At 38.4% G+C, this 15,439-nt stretch overlaps 2 protein-coding genes across 10 annotated transcripts in view; both read left to right on the plus strand.

Annotated features, from left to right (window-relative positions):
- The first annotated feature begins 1,665 nt into the window (after positions 1-1,665).
- Positions 1,666-7,823, plus strand: LOC148869202 (heat shock 70 kDa protein 15-like). 4 transcript variants are annotated; one of them, XM_088968776.1, is made up of 11 exons: positions 1,850-2,066; positions 2,314-2,338; positions 2,494-3,723; positions 4,084-4,311; positions 4,436-4,531; positions 4,695-4,922; positions 5,944-6,138; positions 6,215-6,361; positions 6,447-6,596; positions 6,839-6,969; positions 7,268-7,823. In XM_088968776.1, the coding sequence occupies exons 3-11, from the start codon at positions 2,554-2,556 to the stop codon at positions 7,482-7,484; spliced, it is 2,562 nt and encodes an 853-aa protein (XP_088824902.1). In that variant the 5' UTR covers positions 1,850-2,066; positions 2,314-2,338; positions 2,494-2,553; the 3' UTR covers positions 7,485-7,823. The 4 variants fall into 4 exon arrangements, with proteins under 4 accessions (XP_088824899.1, XP_088824902.1, XP_088824900.1 ...); XM_088968775.1 differs by having other exon boundaries at positions 2,052-2,145; XM_088968773.1 differs by lacking the exon at positions 2,314-2,338 and having other exon boundaries at positions 1,666-2,066.
- A 4,149-nt stretch (positions 7,824-11,972) lies between these two features.
- Positions 11,973-15,439, plus strand: part of MSH7 (MUTS homolog 7) — a 33,763-nt gene continuing 30,296 nt past the window's right edge. For 4 of the 6 annotated variants that reach the window (XM_088968781.1, XM_088968780.1, XM_088968779.1 and 1 more), the window contains exons 1-3: positions 11,984-12,121; positions 12,238-12,575; positions 13,075-13,618. In XM_088968781.1, the coding sequence (XP_088824907.1) occupies positions 12,074-12,121; positions 12,238-12,575; positions 13,075-13,618 (930 nt within the window). In that variant the 5' untranslated portion in view covers positions 11,984-12,073. The other 2 variants (XM_088968777.1, XM_088968778.1) reach the window with 2 other exon arrangements.

Here is a 15,439-nt window from a genome sequence, read left to right on the forward strand (position 1 = left end):
ATGTACTTTTGCTGGTGTGAAAAAGAACTAGAACTGACATTTAATCAAGTCACCATCTTTAAGACAAACCCAACTTAAAATTCCTATTTCTCCATAGAACTTTTTACCAACTTATATCACCCCATCCAATATGGCTACTTAAATAAATTAGTTGAACAAAATCAATTGAAGTTTTAAACATCTAATAACGTAAACATGAGAAGGTACAAGAAATTGAAGTGAAAGAGGTTCTCGAGGTATGCTCAAAGAAGAGACAATACGGGCACATCCCGCTTGAAATAAGCGATTTTTATTTTTTATTTTTTGATTATTAAAGAAGTGCTGTTTTATCAAACATTGGTAAGTGCTTATTAGGATAACCGCTTATCCCAAACGCCCATGTTTGTACCATGCAGTTGAAGTTGTTGCTTAATCCTTAATCCTTATAAATAGTTTGGTGGGTAAGCAAATCTATGTGGGAGGTTTACAAATCACCATCTTTTTTTTTTCCGCTTCATGGGGACAAATCACCATCTTGTGTTAGATGGTTAGGGCCTAGGGGTAACTTTTGTTGTGGAAGAAATAACTTAGATTGGACCGCTCAAGGTTAATTGGGTCATTAAACAAGGAAAGGAACGGATCTGCTCTTTACACCCCACGCGCACTTCACACGCACATCCTATTATGCATTGGGAACATCTCCCATACTCATTAATTATTATTTACATGAGATATTTCCAATGCATATTAAATGTGTCTGTGAGTCATCCTTTTGTTAGGAGCAGATCCCGCTTTCGCTCTATTTCATAAGTCGGGTTGGATCTGTTTATTGTGATTTTTTCAACTGATCCAATCTGGTCGGGTTATTTGACATAGAAATCGAAACCAACCCAGTGTTAAGCAAAATTGATTTGGTCGGCTTGAATCGAGTTGAGTCGGTTTCGGTTCTAAGTTTATCCCTGTGATAAAATCTTGCTAATTTTAAAAATAGTCATAAATTTAACATCATTTCAACCATATCCTATGATAAAATTTAAATGAAATGTTTCTTGCAATCATTCAAAAACTAGGTGGCCTAATGGGCTTTGGAACTTCATGTTTGAACTAGAAACTAAGTCGGTTCGGTTCGGATCAATTTCAGTTTTCTTGTGTAAAAATCAAAACCAACCTGAATCATCGGTTTAGAAATTTGTACAACTTGAAACCGGCCTATACTGATAAAAACCTGACCGACTCAGATTGGGCCAATCTAGATTGATCGGTTTAGTCGGATTGGACCTTCTTATGAACAGCCCTACGACCCAGGTTAATTTGATAATTCAAAATAATCAATGATCTAAATAGACGATTTCTGTTAACGGTCACTTTGATCCCTATCTTTTCCGAGTCTTTTTGTGCTTTTCCAAACCAAATTAGCCTAACTGTGACCCTACGGATGACGGAACCGAACGTAAGTTTTTTTAAAAAGAACTGCTTTTAAAAAATCAGGGTATGTTTTAAGAAATAGAGACAAAAGTGAAGGAAGATTTTAGATAATAATTCTATTAAAAATCAAACCATTTTGGGATCACCATCATAGCCACATCCCACTATTGGGAATATGAGTTCAACTTCAGTTAATGCAGCGTTTGAAACATTTAGAATATCTCTGTATATAAATTATTTAATAGGGAGATACTCTCACTGTAAGGTTTCAAGATGTTATTCGAAACCGATTTCCTTTTCTGAAGTATGAAAATATAAAGTGACATCATAATAATATGCAAATACGGGAGATGTTCTCGATGCGCGGCTGAGACATGCTGTAGGAGCAAATCCGGACTCAAGATTTTCGGTTAACCATGCGCTACGACACTACCGTAGCGAAAGTGAACTCAATGTCATTGAAAACTGGTCGTGTTAAGCTCATAAGTCATAACCAAGCTCCTTAAACCGCGATAGTTTTCCAAGTCTTTGGAGGATTCTAGAACAAGAGCCACCAAATATTATACGTCTCAGTTCTAGCATGCGCCCACGGTAGCACGTTTGATTCAGAAGGCGCTTTCTTAAGAAGCAAAAAGATCAATACGAGCTCTGCAATCCGCAAGGTATGTCTACGTTCGGCCACGGCGAAACCCTAGTTTTTCATTATTTTTGCCAATCCAGTGATTCACCCGCCAATAACATGTACGCATTTTGCAGATCTGTATTAAAATTTTAACCATTTCTTGTTCATTTAGGGTTTCGATCCCATTCCTCTGTTCTATTATGTTCTTCGGCATAGGACCTACTTTTTTTTATTTGGATATAGATATTAATTCGTTTTTTCTTCTCCTTTTTTGGCTGGGGGATTAGACTTTGGAGTCATGAGGGCCCTGATGTGAGTTTGTAGATTCATTATTAGATTCTCTTTTTTTTTTCATAAATAAAGAACTTTTATTACATGTGTAGAAAACCCTAATTTGACGATGATTTTGTTGTGGTTTCTCTGTTTTCTTAAGTGCTAATTTATGAATTTTCTGCAATGTTGTTAAGATCGTTGTGTAGTAGGTGGCAGTAAGCCGATTTATTTACTGATTATTGGTTTCGACGAAGATGAGCGTTGTTGGTTTTGATTTCGGTAACGAGAGCTGCATTGTTGCTGTTGCGAGGCAACGAGGTATCGATGTGGTTCTTAACGATGAATCGAAACGGGAGACCCCTGCCGTTGTCTCTTTTGGCGAGAAGCAGCGGTTCATTGGAACTGCTGGAGCCGCTTCAACTACGATGAACCCCAAAAACTCTATATCTCAGTTAAAGCGATTGATTGGTCGTCAATTCTCTGATCCTGAGCTTCAGCGGGACCTCAAGTCCCTGCCTTTTACTGTCACGGAAGGGCCCGATGGGTATCCATTAATTCACGCACGGTACCTTGGGGAATCCAGGGTTTTTACGCCAACACAAGTTCTGGGAATGGTACTTTCTAATCTGAAGAGCATAGCGGAGAAGAATCTTAATGCGGCAGTTGTGGATTGCTGTATTGGGATTCCAGCTTATTTCACAGATCTTCAAAGAAGAGCTGTTCTGGATGCAGCAACAATTGCTGGTTTGCACCCTCTCCGGTTGTTTCATGAAACAACTGCCACAGCTTTGGCCTATGGAATTTACAAGACGGATTTACCAGAGAACGATCAATTAAATGTTGCTTTTGTTGACATCGGCCATGCAAGCATGCAAGTATGCATTGCGGGCTTCAAGAAAGGCCAGCTCAAAATATTGGCCCATTCTTTTGATCGTTCTCTTGGTGGTAGGGATTTTGATGAAGTTCTCTTCCAGCATTTCGCAGCAAAGTTCAAGGAAGAATACAAGATTGATGTGTTCCAGAATGCACGGGCTTGCCTTAGACTACGTGCGGCTTGTGAGAAGTTGAAGAAGGTTCTTAGTGCAAATCCAGAGGCACCTCTGAACATAGAATGCTTAATGGACGAGAAAGATGTCAGGGGATTCATCAAGAGGGAAGAATTCGAACAGATAAGTACTCCAATTTTGGAGCGTGTTAAAGGGCCTCTGGAGAAGGCTCTTTCAGAAGCTGGGCTTACTGTTGAAAACATCCATTCAGTTGAGGTTGTTGGTTCTGGTTCTCGTGTTCCAGCCATTATTAGGATATTAACAGAGTTTTTTGGAAAAGAACCTAGACGCACCATGAATGCCAGTGAATGTGTGGCTAGGGGCTGTGCTCTTCAATGTGCAATTCTTAGTCCCACTTTTAAAGTGCGTGAGTTCCAGGTACGCTTTCTCCTTCTTTATGATTCCTTATAATGTGAATTGTTATTTAGGCTCAGTTTGGGAGGGGTTCAAATACTATGTTCAGTACAAAACCTTGTACATGATATTTCTAAACCTTGTATTTGCATTGTACATATTTGAATTTGCTCTCTTTCCAAGCCGAGTTGGGGATATTTAGACAGGCTCACACGCACACGGGCATATTATTATTGTGTGTAAGATTATTGCCATTATTTTACTTTACATTGATAGTGATGCTGTGAAGGATCTAGAACTACTCATCTTCCATTTTGAAAGGAGCAGTACAAGCATTGAGTTATTGATTATCTTACTTCCCCCTCCCCTTCCCCTGATGAGTAGGTAAATGAGAGCTTCCCCTCCCCAATTGCCTTATCATGGAAAGGTGCAGCACCCGATTCCCAGAATGGAGCAACAGAGCACCAACAGAGCACCATTGTATTCCCAAAGGGTAATCCAATTCCCAGTGTCAAGGCTTTGACAATCTATAGGTGGGGTACATTCACAATTGATGTTCATTATGCTGATGTTAGCCAATTACAGGCACCTGCAAAGATCAGCACATATACTGTAAGTGGTTTACTGATAATTTGCAGTTTTAAATCTATTTCTATTTTCTTGTTTCATAAGTGTTTGATATTCTGTTTTCACCCCATAATTTGCTTCTAACATTCCAAGTGTCCCTGTTCTATAGGTTGGTCCTTTCCAATCTAACAAAGGTGAACGGGCAAAGTTGAAGGTGAAAGTTCGCCTGAATCTTCATGGCATTGTGTCTGTGGAGTCTGCAACTGTAAGTGTGTTGTTTAACTGTGTAATTGTTTATTGCCATTATATCTGTTCATGGGCTGGGCCCATTCAAATTGCAAAAGCTCAACCTGAGCTTGGTCCATGAACAGGTATAATTTCCATTTTTTTTTTTTCTATTTCATCAACTTTTCAAATGTTTATTTCAGTTGTTGGAAGAAGAAGAAGAAGAAGTTGAAGTTCCAGTAGTAAAAGAGTCAGCAAAAGAAGATACAAAGATGGAGACTGACGAGGCTCCAAATGATGCAGCACCTGCTGGTACTGTTGAAAATGATGTAAATATGCAAGATGCCAAAGGTGCCACTGATGCTCCTGGGGTTGAAAATGGAGTTCCTGAGACGGGAGACAAGCCCGTGCAGATGGAAACAGATGTCAAGGTTGGAAAACTAGTGTATATCTTTTGGATCAGTTATCATATATACCATTCCTTTATTGTAGTTGCTTTTTCTGCTTTGCTTCTCAATTGCTCTATAGGGTTTTCAGTTGGATCATGTTTTTTTGTGTGTTTCTGGTACATTGTTAAAATTGTTTTCACTTTACAACTTATGCTTGGGTTTTAATTTCCATTCATGCTATTTCCTAAGATATTTGGGAAATTACTTGTTCATGTGCATTCTGATAGTTTCTTCATATTCTTTGGTTTTTCACTTTGTCTGCTTTTCATTTGTTCTTGAATAGTTGTGTTTGTTCAATGGCACATGATGTTTTTTCACTTTGTCTGCATACTGCAAAACGATGAAGTGATAAGGGGTTATCAGGAATTGGTAGGTCAAAAGGACAAAGAAGGAAAGAAAAAAGAATTGTGTAGTTGTGTTCTCTATCTTCTCGTGTTGCAATTTCTCTTGACTTGTGTTATTTTTAATATGTACTGCCATCAATATGTTATATTATGCTATTGCCAGTGCTCATTTTGGCAACAATGCAGTTAATGCACAGGTATGGACATATGAATTTCATAAAAGAAGAAAAGCAGGTCTACATTGATTATAAACAGGGAGAGTGGTTAGCTGACCACGTTGAACATAGACTATGACACACAGTTCTTTGATTCCCATAGCTCAATGCCTTTAGGCTACAGAAACTGTTTCCCCATGCTCTTTGCAATGCATTTGTTGAAAATGTTGGAAGGGAGAGGTTACAGGGGGTGGATGGCAATTCTTTATAGGTTTTTGACTTTTTGTTAGAACTGTGTACAGGGAGCTTCTGATTTCCTAATTTGCTGCCACATCCACTAATTGGGAATGGCAGCTTTCATTATTCCTTCCATCTAAATGACTTCATTGTTTGCAGTACCGAGTGAGATTGGGGGATTATCATTTGTGCTACTTAGGGAGTGATGTTCTTGCTTGAAGTAAAGTTTCCTTTCCATTCCTGAATACCTTAGTTGTTTGTCTACAGGTTGATGCTCCAAAGAAGAAGGTGAAGAAAACAAATGTCCCAGTTGCAGAGCTGGTTTATGGTGGATTGGCACCAATAGATGTGCAAAAGGCTGTGGAGAAGGAGTTTGAAATGGCTTTGCAAGATCGGGTGATGGAAGAAACCAAAGACAAGAAGAATGCTGTGGAGGCATACGTTTATGATATGAGAAATAAGGTAGGTAAAATTTATATTTGCAGTCTAAATGTATCATTTAGCAGAAATTGACATTCTCATTTTTCTGTTCCTCCAGCTAAATGACAAATATCATTACTTTGTTACTGATTCGGAGAGGGAGACTTTAACTGCTAAGCTTCAGGAGGTGGAGGATTGGTTGTATGAAGAGGGTGAAGATGAAACAAAGGGTGTTTATGTTGCCAAGCTTGAGGAGCTTAAAAAGGTAAATGATCTTTGCTGCTGTTGGCTGATTTGGTAGTTTTAGTTGTAAGAAATATTTGTATCTTATGAGACTAATCTAAATGCAGCAAGGAGATCCCATTGAGGAGCGTTACAAGGAGAGCTCAGAACGAGGGCCAGCAATTGACCAACTTGTCTATTGTATCAATAGCTACAGAGAGGCAGCGCTGTCAAATGATCCCAAATTTGATCACATTGATATTGCTGAAAAGCAAAAGGTTGTATCTTGGTGCCCTGTCTTCCTATATTTTCATCTTAACTCGGTGATAGTTTCTTCATAGCCTGCTGCCTCCTGTTTTTGCTTTCCTTCCATTTTATTCTTGAAATTCTTCTAGATGGATCTATTGTACGAAGAATATATATATATATATAATATATATATATATATATATATATATATATATATATATATATATTCATATTTGCGGTGGCTTATTATTGCTCTCCTGTTATTTTGCAGGTCGTAAATGAATGTGTGGAAGCAGAAGCTTGGTTGAGAGAGAAAAAGCAGCAGCAAGATGCTCTGCCCAAGTATGCCAATCCAGTTCTGCTGTCGGCTGATCTAAAACGGAAGGCGGAGACAATTGACAGGTGCACTTAGTGTTTGTTTTAAAATTTTCTTGGTTGCTTGGAGTTACTGGTATTTTTTGGGCCTTTCTTGGGGGGATTTGCCTTGCGTGCTTGCATGTTCATTTAGAAGTATTTGATTTCTCTTTTGGGGTGGGGCAATGAATCACTGTATTTGGCAGTTCAGAGAAAGTGTTTCATATTGGTGTTTACTCTTATTTGTCCTGCTACCCTCTGGTGTTTTCAACACCTATTGGCTATTTCTACTTGCCATACCCAATTGAGTATTTATTGAACACAATATTTCCCTTTCCATGAACAGGTTTTGCAGGCCTATAATGACGAAGCCCAAGCCAGCCCCGGCTAAGCCACAGACTCCTACCGAGACACCAGCATCTCCAGCTCAAGGAACTGAGAGCCAGCCTCAAAATAATGACAGTAGCAATGAGAACTCAGCAGGGGGTAACGAGGCAGCACCAGCTGCTGCCGCTGAGCCAATGGAGACCGACAAATCTGAGAGCGCTCCAACTCCAGCCTAAGTTGGTTAAAAGATGCGAGGAATTTGCCATACGATTTTTACCCAGCCCCAAAAAAAGGCTCTACCTGTATTTTCATTTCTGTTTGAGCATTCGTCTTTACAAGGCTCGGTTAAGGGGGTGACCGGATGGTTAATTTACAGGTGTTGGTGTTTTTGGATGTGTAGCACCACTCTTCTTTGGTGGGTCTGCCCATTCATATTGTTATTAGGTGGGTCTCTAGAATCCAGTTTTCAAAAGGGTTTCAAGAGAAAAATCGGACTATTCTGATCTTTTGTTTTTTTTCCCATATTTTATGATGAGATGTCACGCTCTAGAATGCCATTTACATTTGTTTTCTCATTTCTGATCTATTCGGCAATGCATCGAGTACCTTCCTCTTTTTTTGGTAAATTTTAACCAGGCATGCATTTGATTTGAGGGAAGAATTCTGACTATCGTGTCGCCAGCCGGCAGAATCGTCACCGTTTCTCGTTTTTTCGATTATAGGCTGGGAGGTTATCTGGCTCGTCACCCGGCCGGATTTCGGTGGGGGATCTTTGCCGAATCTTTCCCCACGTCGGTCGTCGGAAACAACAAAACAGTAGCAATTCAAAATTGTGATTGATAAATAAAGAGTACTGGAACAAATAAATTGTCTTCACAGTCGGATAGCCATTCAAACAACTTGCTAGTGGCAAGTAATGATTGTTTAGAAAGGTTGAGGGCATCAAGCAACAGCTGTGGTTTTCACTGTAGACAGACGAATTAATTCTTAGCAATTTATGGATTTGTTGGATTGATTATCAGTTTAAGAATTAAGAGAGCATTAGTAAAAACGGGGGTAGTCTAACTCCAAATGTTTTCAAGCTTAATTTTGCAAATTTTCTGGTCGGAGAGGTGCTTCTAAGGTGCAAATAGTGAAGTGGCCTCGGTTGGCCAATCCATCAGCAAAGCTGATTTGCCTCAAGAAAACACATGAAGCCACTGAATGAACTTTTCACTTTCCTCCCATTTGGAATTCTGGACGGGCAAATTCTGGCCAACTTGAGGAAAATCTAATACAATGTGAGATGGGAGTATGAACACGTGGGCTGTTTTGACACTAGGCACTAGAATTTTACCAGTGTTCCATTTCACGAGCTTGCCATATCAAATAAAATAGAAATGCTAAAAAATCTCCTCTAGTGTGCTGTTTTTCGGAAAGAAGCACTTCGTAAATTGTTTTGTTATGCTGAATCATGATGATGTGGCACATTAATTTGAAAAAGTTGACGCTTTTTTTGTTATTATAATAAGTCAAAACTCTTGGTGGTTTTTATTCCATTGCATTTTTTACGGTTTTTAAGAATAGAGTCAGGATCTCTTCCTCACAGTGCGTGCCTCACACATACCTCACTTCATGTTATGTATGCACATGGGGAACATCTCCTATACTTGCATTTATTATTTACGGGGAGATATTCTCAATACAGGGTGGAATGTGGCTGTGGAGTCCGTATGCAGCACTTTGTGAGGAATAGATCCCAATTCTTAAAAAAATGACAATGCAGGGTGATGTTTGTTCCCACTTCTCACAATTACCTGAAAATATTTTGAAAAAATAAAAAGACTCAATCTGCTACCCACTAGTTGTTCCTACATCCCTATCCACACGACATAACAGTTGTGCATTGGAAATAGCTCTCTCTTTTCATTCATAGGGGGATGTAGAGGTGTATAATTGATCGGTTAGGTTCAATTCAATTATAACCAGTGACCTAACTGATGATTCAGTTTGACCATCTCTCCCAAGTGAACCGAGCCAAATTAGAATTTAGAACCAAACCAATTCAAACCGAATTCAGTTTGATTCGCTTTTAATAATTAATGAATAATAAATTATTAGACTTTAGTATAGGTTTTAATAATTAATCTAGGTCTTAATGAACAATTAACACAACTACAACTACACTCATTTAATGAACAATTTAATGACTAATTATTAAAACAACTATATTCATTCTTTATAAATAATTACTGAATAAATCATAATTAATCTAGGTTTTAATACCTTAGTTGTATAGAGTTTCTAGATAATTAATTAACTATTATTAAATAAAATCTAGAATATGACTAAAGCTATAAAGAATAACGAGGAATTGTGAATTGGCAAATGGAAAATATAATAATTATTAATTAATAAGTATAAAGTTTTAAATAGATTATTATATATTTAATAGACTTAATCTACTAGTTTGTTTGTCGGTTCGGTTATTGAAAATCTCAACCAAACCAAACTAAAATTAAAACCAAGTTTTTAAAGAAACCAAAACCAAATTGAGCCGAACTAGCTTATTCGATTTGGTTCGGTTCGAAAATTTTTGGTTTATCATCAGAATTTGGCCACCCCTAGGGTGTTCAAATTTTGATGTTTTTTCTTTCACTATGGATCTACCACCTAGTACCAATGCATTTTTTTTGTTGTTTTGAAAATGTCTAATGTGATACTAACATGGTATTTGATAAGGGTGGACTTGGTCCTCCAATGATATTTTGACACATGGCACCTCGAAACAACTAAGTGACACCCGGAACCAATTTGGCAACAACTTGCCTTAGCCAAGTTGATGGTGTCCCACCTGGTGGCCTGGCTCTAACGCGAACTAGCAGCCTGGCTAGGCGCAAGTTGGCAGCCTGGCACAGGCGCGACCTGACGGCCTAGCCCAGGCGCGAGCTAGTAGCCTGGCACAGGCGCGACCTGGCGCCCTGGTGGCCTGGCACAAGCGCGACCTGGCGACTTGTGAGATGTACTCAGCGACAAATTCGACATGCATATCCAAACAATCCCACGATCCTTGGAAATTGGCCCACGTGTCGAACGATCCGGAGGGTGGTCAACGTGCATGGTGGTTACCTCAGGGAATTTAGGACCACTTAGGCGATCTCTCATAAACCTCAGATATGGTGTGTGAAGCCCATGCCAAACAATGCCTATATAAAGGCATCAACCCCAGTGGCATAGGGGGGCAAATAAGCAAATTATAGCTCTCATGCTTTGTGATTTTTAGCTCGCAATCTACTATGAGAGTACTAACTTAAGCATCGGAGCGACGTCACCAGGTTAGCCACCCTGGGTCCTTTGACATTTTCGTTCCTTGCAGGTCTCTAAAGAGCAACAAATCTCATCAATCCAGCTCGGTACCTGGTCAGCCCGACACCTCACAGGCAACTCGGCACCTAGGCAGCTCGACACCTCACAAGTAGCTCGACACCTCACAAGCAGCTCGACACCTCACAGGCAGCTCGCCACTTGGTCGGCTTAGCACCTCATAGGCAGCTCAACACTATAATCAACTCACCACCTAGCCTGCCCAAGTCAATTTAGCCTGGTAGCCAAAGTTCTCTACTTTGGCCTGATTCATCGACCACTTGTAAGCAAACCAAATGATGAGGTACCTAGCCAAAAAATTGATACATCACCAAAAATCGATTCACTAGTATTGTTTTTCAATTGAACTAGTGGAGGGAACTTGCTTCACACGGATTGGAATGGAACCATCAACACATTGATCCATTGATTTGATCCCTGGCCAAAATTTGTTGAATCGGTTAACGATCTATTGATTCGAATGGTTGAGCCATTGACTCGTTGACCCATTCAAGGGTTTTTGCCCATTTTTATTTATTTTTAATTGAGAGCCATCAAGGCAACTAGTTCCGTTTTCTCACGATCTTGGTCCCTAGCCAAAAACCGTTGAATCGGACAATGACCCATTGACCTGGGCAGTCGAACCATTGACCTATTCAATGGTTTTTGGTCATCTTTTTAATTTTTGTTGTTAGAATGAGCCGTTTATTCGAACCAGACAATCAAACCGTTGACCCGAAAACCAATGGCCAAAATAGTTTCATTTTCAGGTCATATGGGTCACACGCTCGAATGACATAACATCTTGGTTTTTAAAACCGAACTGGAGTCTGAACCGATCAAGGGTCCAACTGACAAAAAAATAAAAAATAAAAAAATAATAAAAAAATGGTCAAAACCGTTTGAACGATTCAATATCTAGTTATTAACAATATTTATAATAACTATTATATATTTTATATAATTAGATAATTATATAAATCTAATTATCTAACAATATTTATATAACTATATATATCTAACAATATTTATATAATTTTAAAACCGATTCGGAAACCGAAACGATTAAGAGTCCGATTAGCAAGTTGAACTGTCCAATAATTCAAAATGAACAGTTAGCCCGTTCTAACAAAAAAAAAGTGAAAACCGTTCGGACTATTCAATAACTAGTTATTAATAATATTTATAATAATTATTATATATTTATATAATTAAATAATTATATATATCTAATTATATTATATATATTTATTAAAAGAAAATAGATTGCTCACGTGGAAATCTATTCGTACGAAATAGATTCCATTTCCTGTACGGATAAAGCATCCTTATCCTATATATATATTTATATATTCCAGCCATACATTGAAAACTTCTTCCATAGATTGGGAGATGCTCCCAACGTGCGGCTGTAGTTCTGAATCCGCATGGCGCAGCAAAAGCGCTTCCGTCAGAATGATGGACATTTTCGTTTTCCCAAAATATGAACACAAAATTCCTTTTGGCGCCAAATCGTCGTCTCTGTAATAGTGTAATACCACTCGTTTCTCAACGTTTTCTCTTGATAAATTCTTCCCCTCCTCAATCCTCATCACTCTGTTTCCTTGTCTCTCTCTTATTATTATTATTATTTTTTTTTAAATGCAGCGCCAGAAATCTATCCTCTCGTTCTTCCAAAAGTCGTCGTCGGAGAACCAGAGCTCTGATGACTCTTCATACACTGACACGCTTTCCCGCCAGCATCTCGTTCAGTTTCCTAGAAACCAACTGAAGCTCAACTCGTCGAAGTCTGAGCAATCAAATGCTCCTCCTTCGGCTAAAGATCCCTGGTCCGAAGTTCGAGGAACAGATACTCCGCCGGAAAAGTTACCTTGTCGGATTTTCTCCACCGACCTTCCGGCGAATGATGATAGCCGACCTTCACTGTTTTCTAGTATTCTGCACAAGTTTGCGAGGGTTGATGAACGGGAGAGCTCGCGTGATCGGTATATGTCTGCCGCTTTTCCTCTTTAGGCTTTTCTGTGTCAGTCTTCCTGTATTTGGTCTGCTCATGCACTTAAATTGTTTTGTAATGTACTAGTTGTAAGGTATTTTGGATGCCTTGTTCTAGTTGCTTGTGGATCTCGTGTGCTGTGATTTGTTAGCCGTTAGGTATTTTCAAACTCCTGCGTCTCTACCGCACGAAGTTAGGTTTTCTGCTCAAGTTTACGTATTCATTTTATCCAAACACATATAGCCAAATATTCTCATACTTCTATTTCCACTATTCTTAATACATACAATTCTAGATTTATAACTTCTAAGGATATTGACTTGTCTTGTCTCATTTGAATGGGAAGTCCCCCATCCCAATAGATTCATAAATTTTTTAGTCATTATCACTTATTTTCTGAGAAAAAATCGACATATAGCTTGTTTTGTTTTTAGAAAGCTCTGGTGTTTTTGATATTGCCTGCATCATTTTTTTTACTGGAAATTTTGCAGGAACCAAGCAAATGGTGGTTCCGCTGGTAGTTACTCAACAAATATTAAAATTGGAGATTGTCAAAAGTTGTCTCTGCAAGGAGCACCTTCTCAGCGTTCCCGTAAAGATAATCCTTCCAATTCTAGTGTCACTTATCGAGGGGATGTTGCACATGTTGAAAGTGCTCCAGATATATTAGGTCCGGAGACACCAGCTATGCGTCCTCTTGTTCCTCGTTTAAAGCGAATTCAGGAGGACAGTTCTAACTTGGAGGAGAAGAATGATTCATCTTTGTTTGATCCTAACAAAAGAGTGAAGTTACTTCAGGATTCAGAGATTGCAAATATGAACCATAGGCAAGCATCTGAAATGACTACTAGTAAGTTTGAATGGCTTGACCCTTCTTTGATGAGAGATGCTAAGGGAAGAAGGCCTGGAGATGCTCTCTATGACAAAAGGACGCTGTATATACCACCTGATGCTTTGAAAAAAATGTCAGCATCTCAGAAACAGTATTGGAGTGTCAAATGCCAGTATATGGATGTTGTTCTCTTCTTCAAAGTGGTCAGTTCAAGTTACCATCTCATCTAGCCTTTTCCTTCCTGTCAGTGTGGTTTTTGATTACTATTACGTTTTGGCTTGGGTTTGTCTGAAACATTATTCTTGTTACATTTTGGTTTCGTATTCAGGTTGTCTTTCTTGAATTTTACTTAAACTGCTTTTTTGTTTCACCTGCAATGGCTATACATTTCATTATTCATATGATGTGACTACAAGTAGAACTACATCTGTTTGAATTGTTCAATGTTGAAATAGATGAGACATTGCATAATGTACATATAAACAAACAAAGATCAACTCTCTTCTCTTCTACCCTGACTATTCTGGTTTTTTATGAATATGGCAAAGTAATAGAACATTACTTTGTTAGAGAGGTTAACATATTCTGTGGAATCAGCAGCCAGAGGCAAAGAGACAGATAGCAATGTTTTCTTTTAAAGAAAGGTGTTCCCAGTTTTGATCAAGGATGGGAATACTTGTATCGATCCATATGATGATGCAAATAACTCATCTATCAGTAATGTTATAACATTCTTCTTAATGTTAAAGAGAATATTAAGGGAAGGTGTATAAATACTTATGATTTTTAAATGTTATCTACTTTCTCAATTATGCTCCTGCCTAATCATTTTTCAAACATGTCCTTACAAATGCAAGCATATGAATTCTCAAAGTATTGCATATTTGTATTTTGTACAGATGCAGGACAGGTAGTGGTGGTCCACAACTGTGAACCCTAATACAAAATTAAGGGATAGTTTGTATGTCTACCGATGTAAAATTAAGGGGTTGATGATGTGAAAAAGTGAAATATATTATCTAGGATAGAGAAAACGACCAAGAAACGACAGAAACATTGCAATATGTTGAGAATGATTGAAGGAATCAAGTGTCTTGATTTAGGAACAATAGAGTAAGACAAATTAAATGAAAGTTGAAAATATATTGACAGCAGAAAAATGGTAACAGAAGTCTTAAAGGTACCAATCCAACAATATAACTATATCCCTAGAATCCAAGGTAACTAGCTAGCTTCAATATATGTTCTTCGATCTTTATAACATTACCTTGATGTATGAAGGATAGAGGAGGAGTTGTTTTTCTTTTTGATAAATGAGTAAGAATTTATTAATCCAGCAAATAAGAGTTAAAGGCAACCCAGGGAAAGGCACGAGGTGCGACCTTTCCTTTAAAGTTGGTCACAGAATTATAAGTTCAAATTAAATAACAAAGTAGCCCGATTAACCCCCTGTTTTGCAAGTTAGTCAACCATTGAGTTTGCTGATCTGCCTACCTATTGAACTCTAATTGTCATATTCCTTGTTTTCCATTTAACCTTTTTAAAGAGATCTCTATAGTCACAGATCACAGAATCCGGATCTTGCAACCAGCCCACTATCACTTGGGAGTCCCCTTCAATAAGCAGATGCTCTATTCCTAGCTGGTTTGCAAGCTGGATTCCTTGTACAACAAGTAATTCAGCCCTTATAGAGTCTCCCACACCTGTAAGACCTGAATACAAAGATATAATGCTACTGTCTTTATTTCTCAGCACTCCTATACCTGAAGGTCCAGGGTTATCTCGCTTACTCCCATCAAAGTTCAGTTTAATGAACTCCTCCCCAGGTGGCATCCATTCTACCACATATCTATTCTTCTTGGTAGAGAGGTATTAGCCACTGATAACCAGTTCCTCCATAGGTCATTGAAGGAGTAGGTATCATTGTATCAAAAAGATTTAAAGTTTTTGGTCACTGAATTGCCCTTGTCATAATACAATCTTTAACTTCCTAAAAACTTCTTTTGTTTTCACAAAAAAATCTG

This window comes from Nelumbo lutea, chromosome 2 (genome assembly GCF_056320005.1).
Source record: "Nelumbo lutea isolate HS-2025 chromosome 2, American lotus-T2T, whole genome shotgun sequence".
NCBI lineage: Eukaryota > Viridiplantae > Streptophyta > Magnoliopsida > Proteales > Nelumbonaceae > Nelumbo > Nelumbo lutea.

Coding starts and splice junctions, on each gene's coding strand:
- LOC148869202 (XM_088968773.1), top strand. CDS start 2,554: ATGAGCGTTGTTGGTTTTGATTTCGGTAACGAGAGCTGCATTGTTGCT. Junction 4,532..4,694: donor TGTCTGTGGAGTCTGCAACT/GTAAGTGTGTTG, acceptor TGTTTATTTCAG/TTGTTGGAAGAAGAAGAAGA. Junction 6,970..7,267: donor AAGGCGGAGACAATTGACAG/GTGCACTTAGTG, acceptor TTCCATGAACAG/GTTTTGCAGGCCTATAATGA.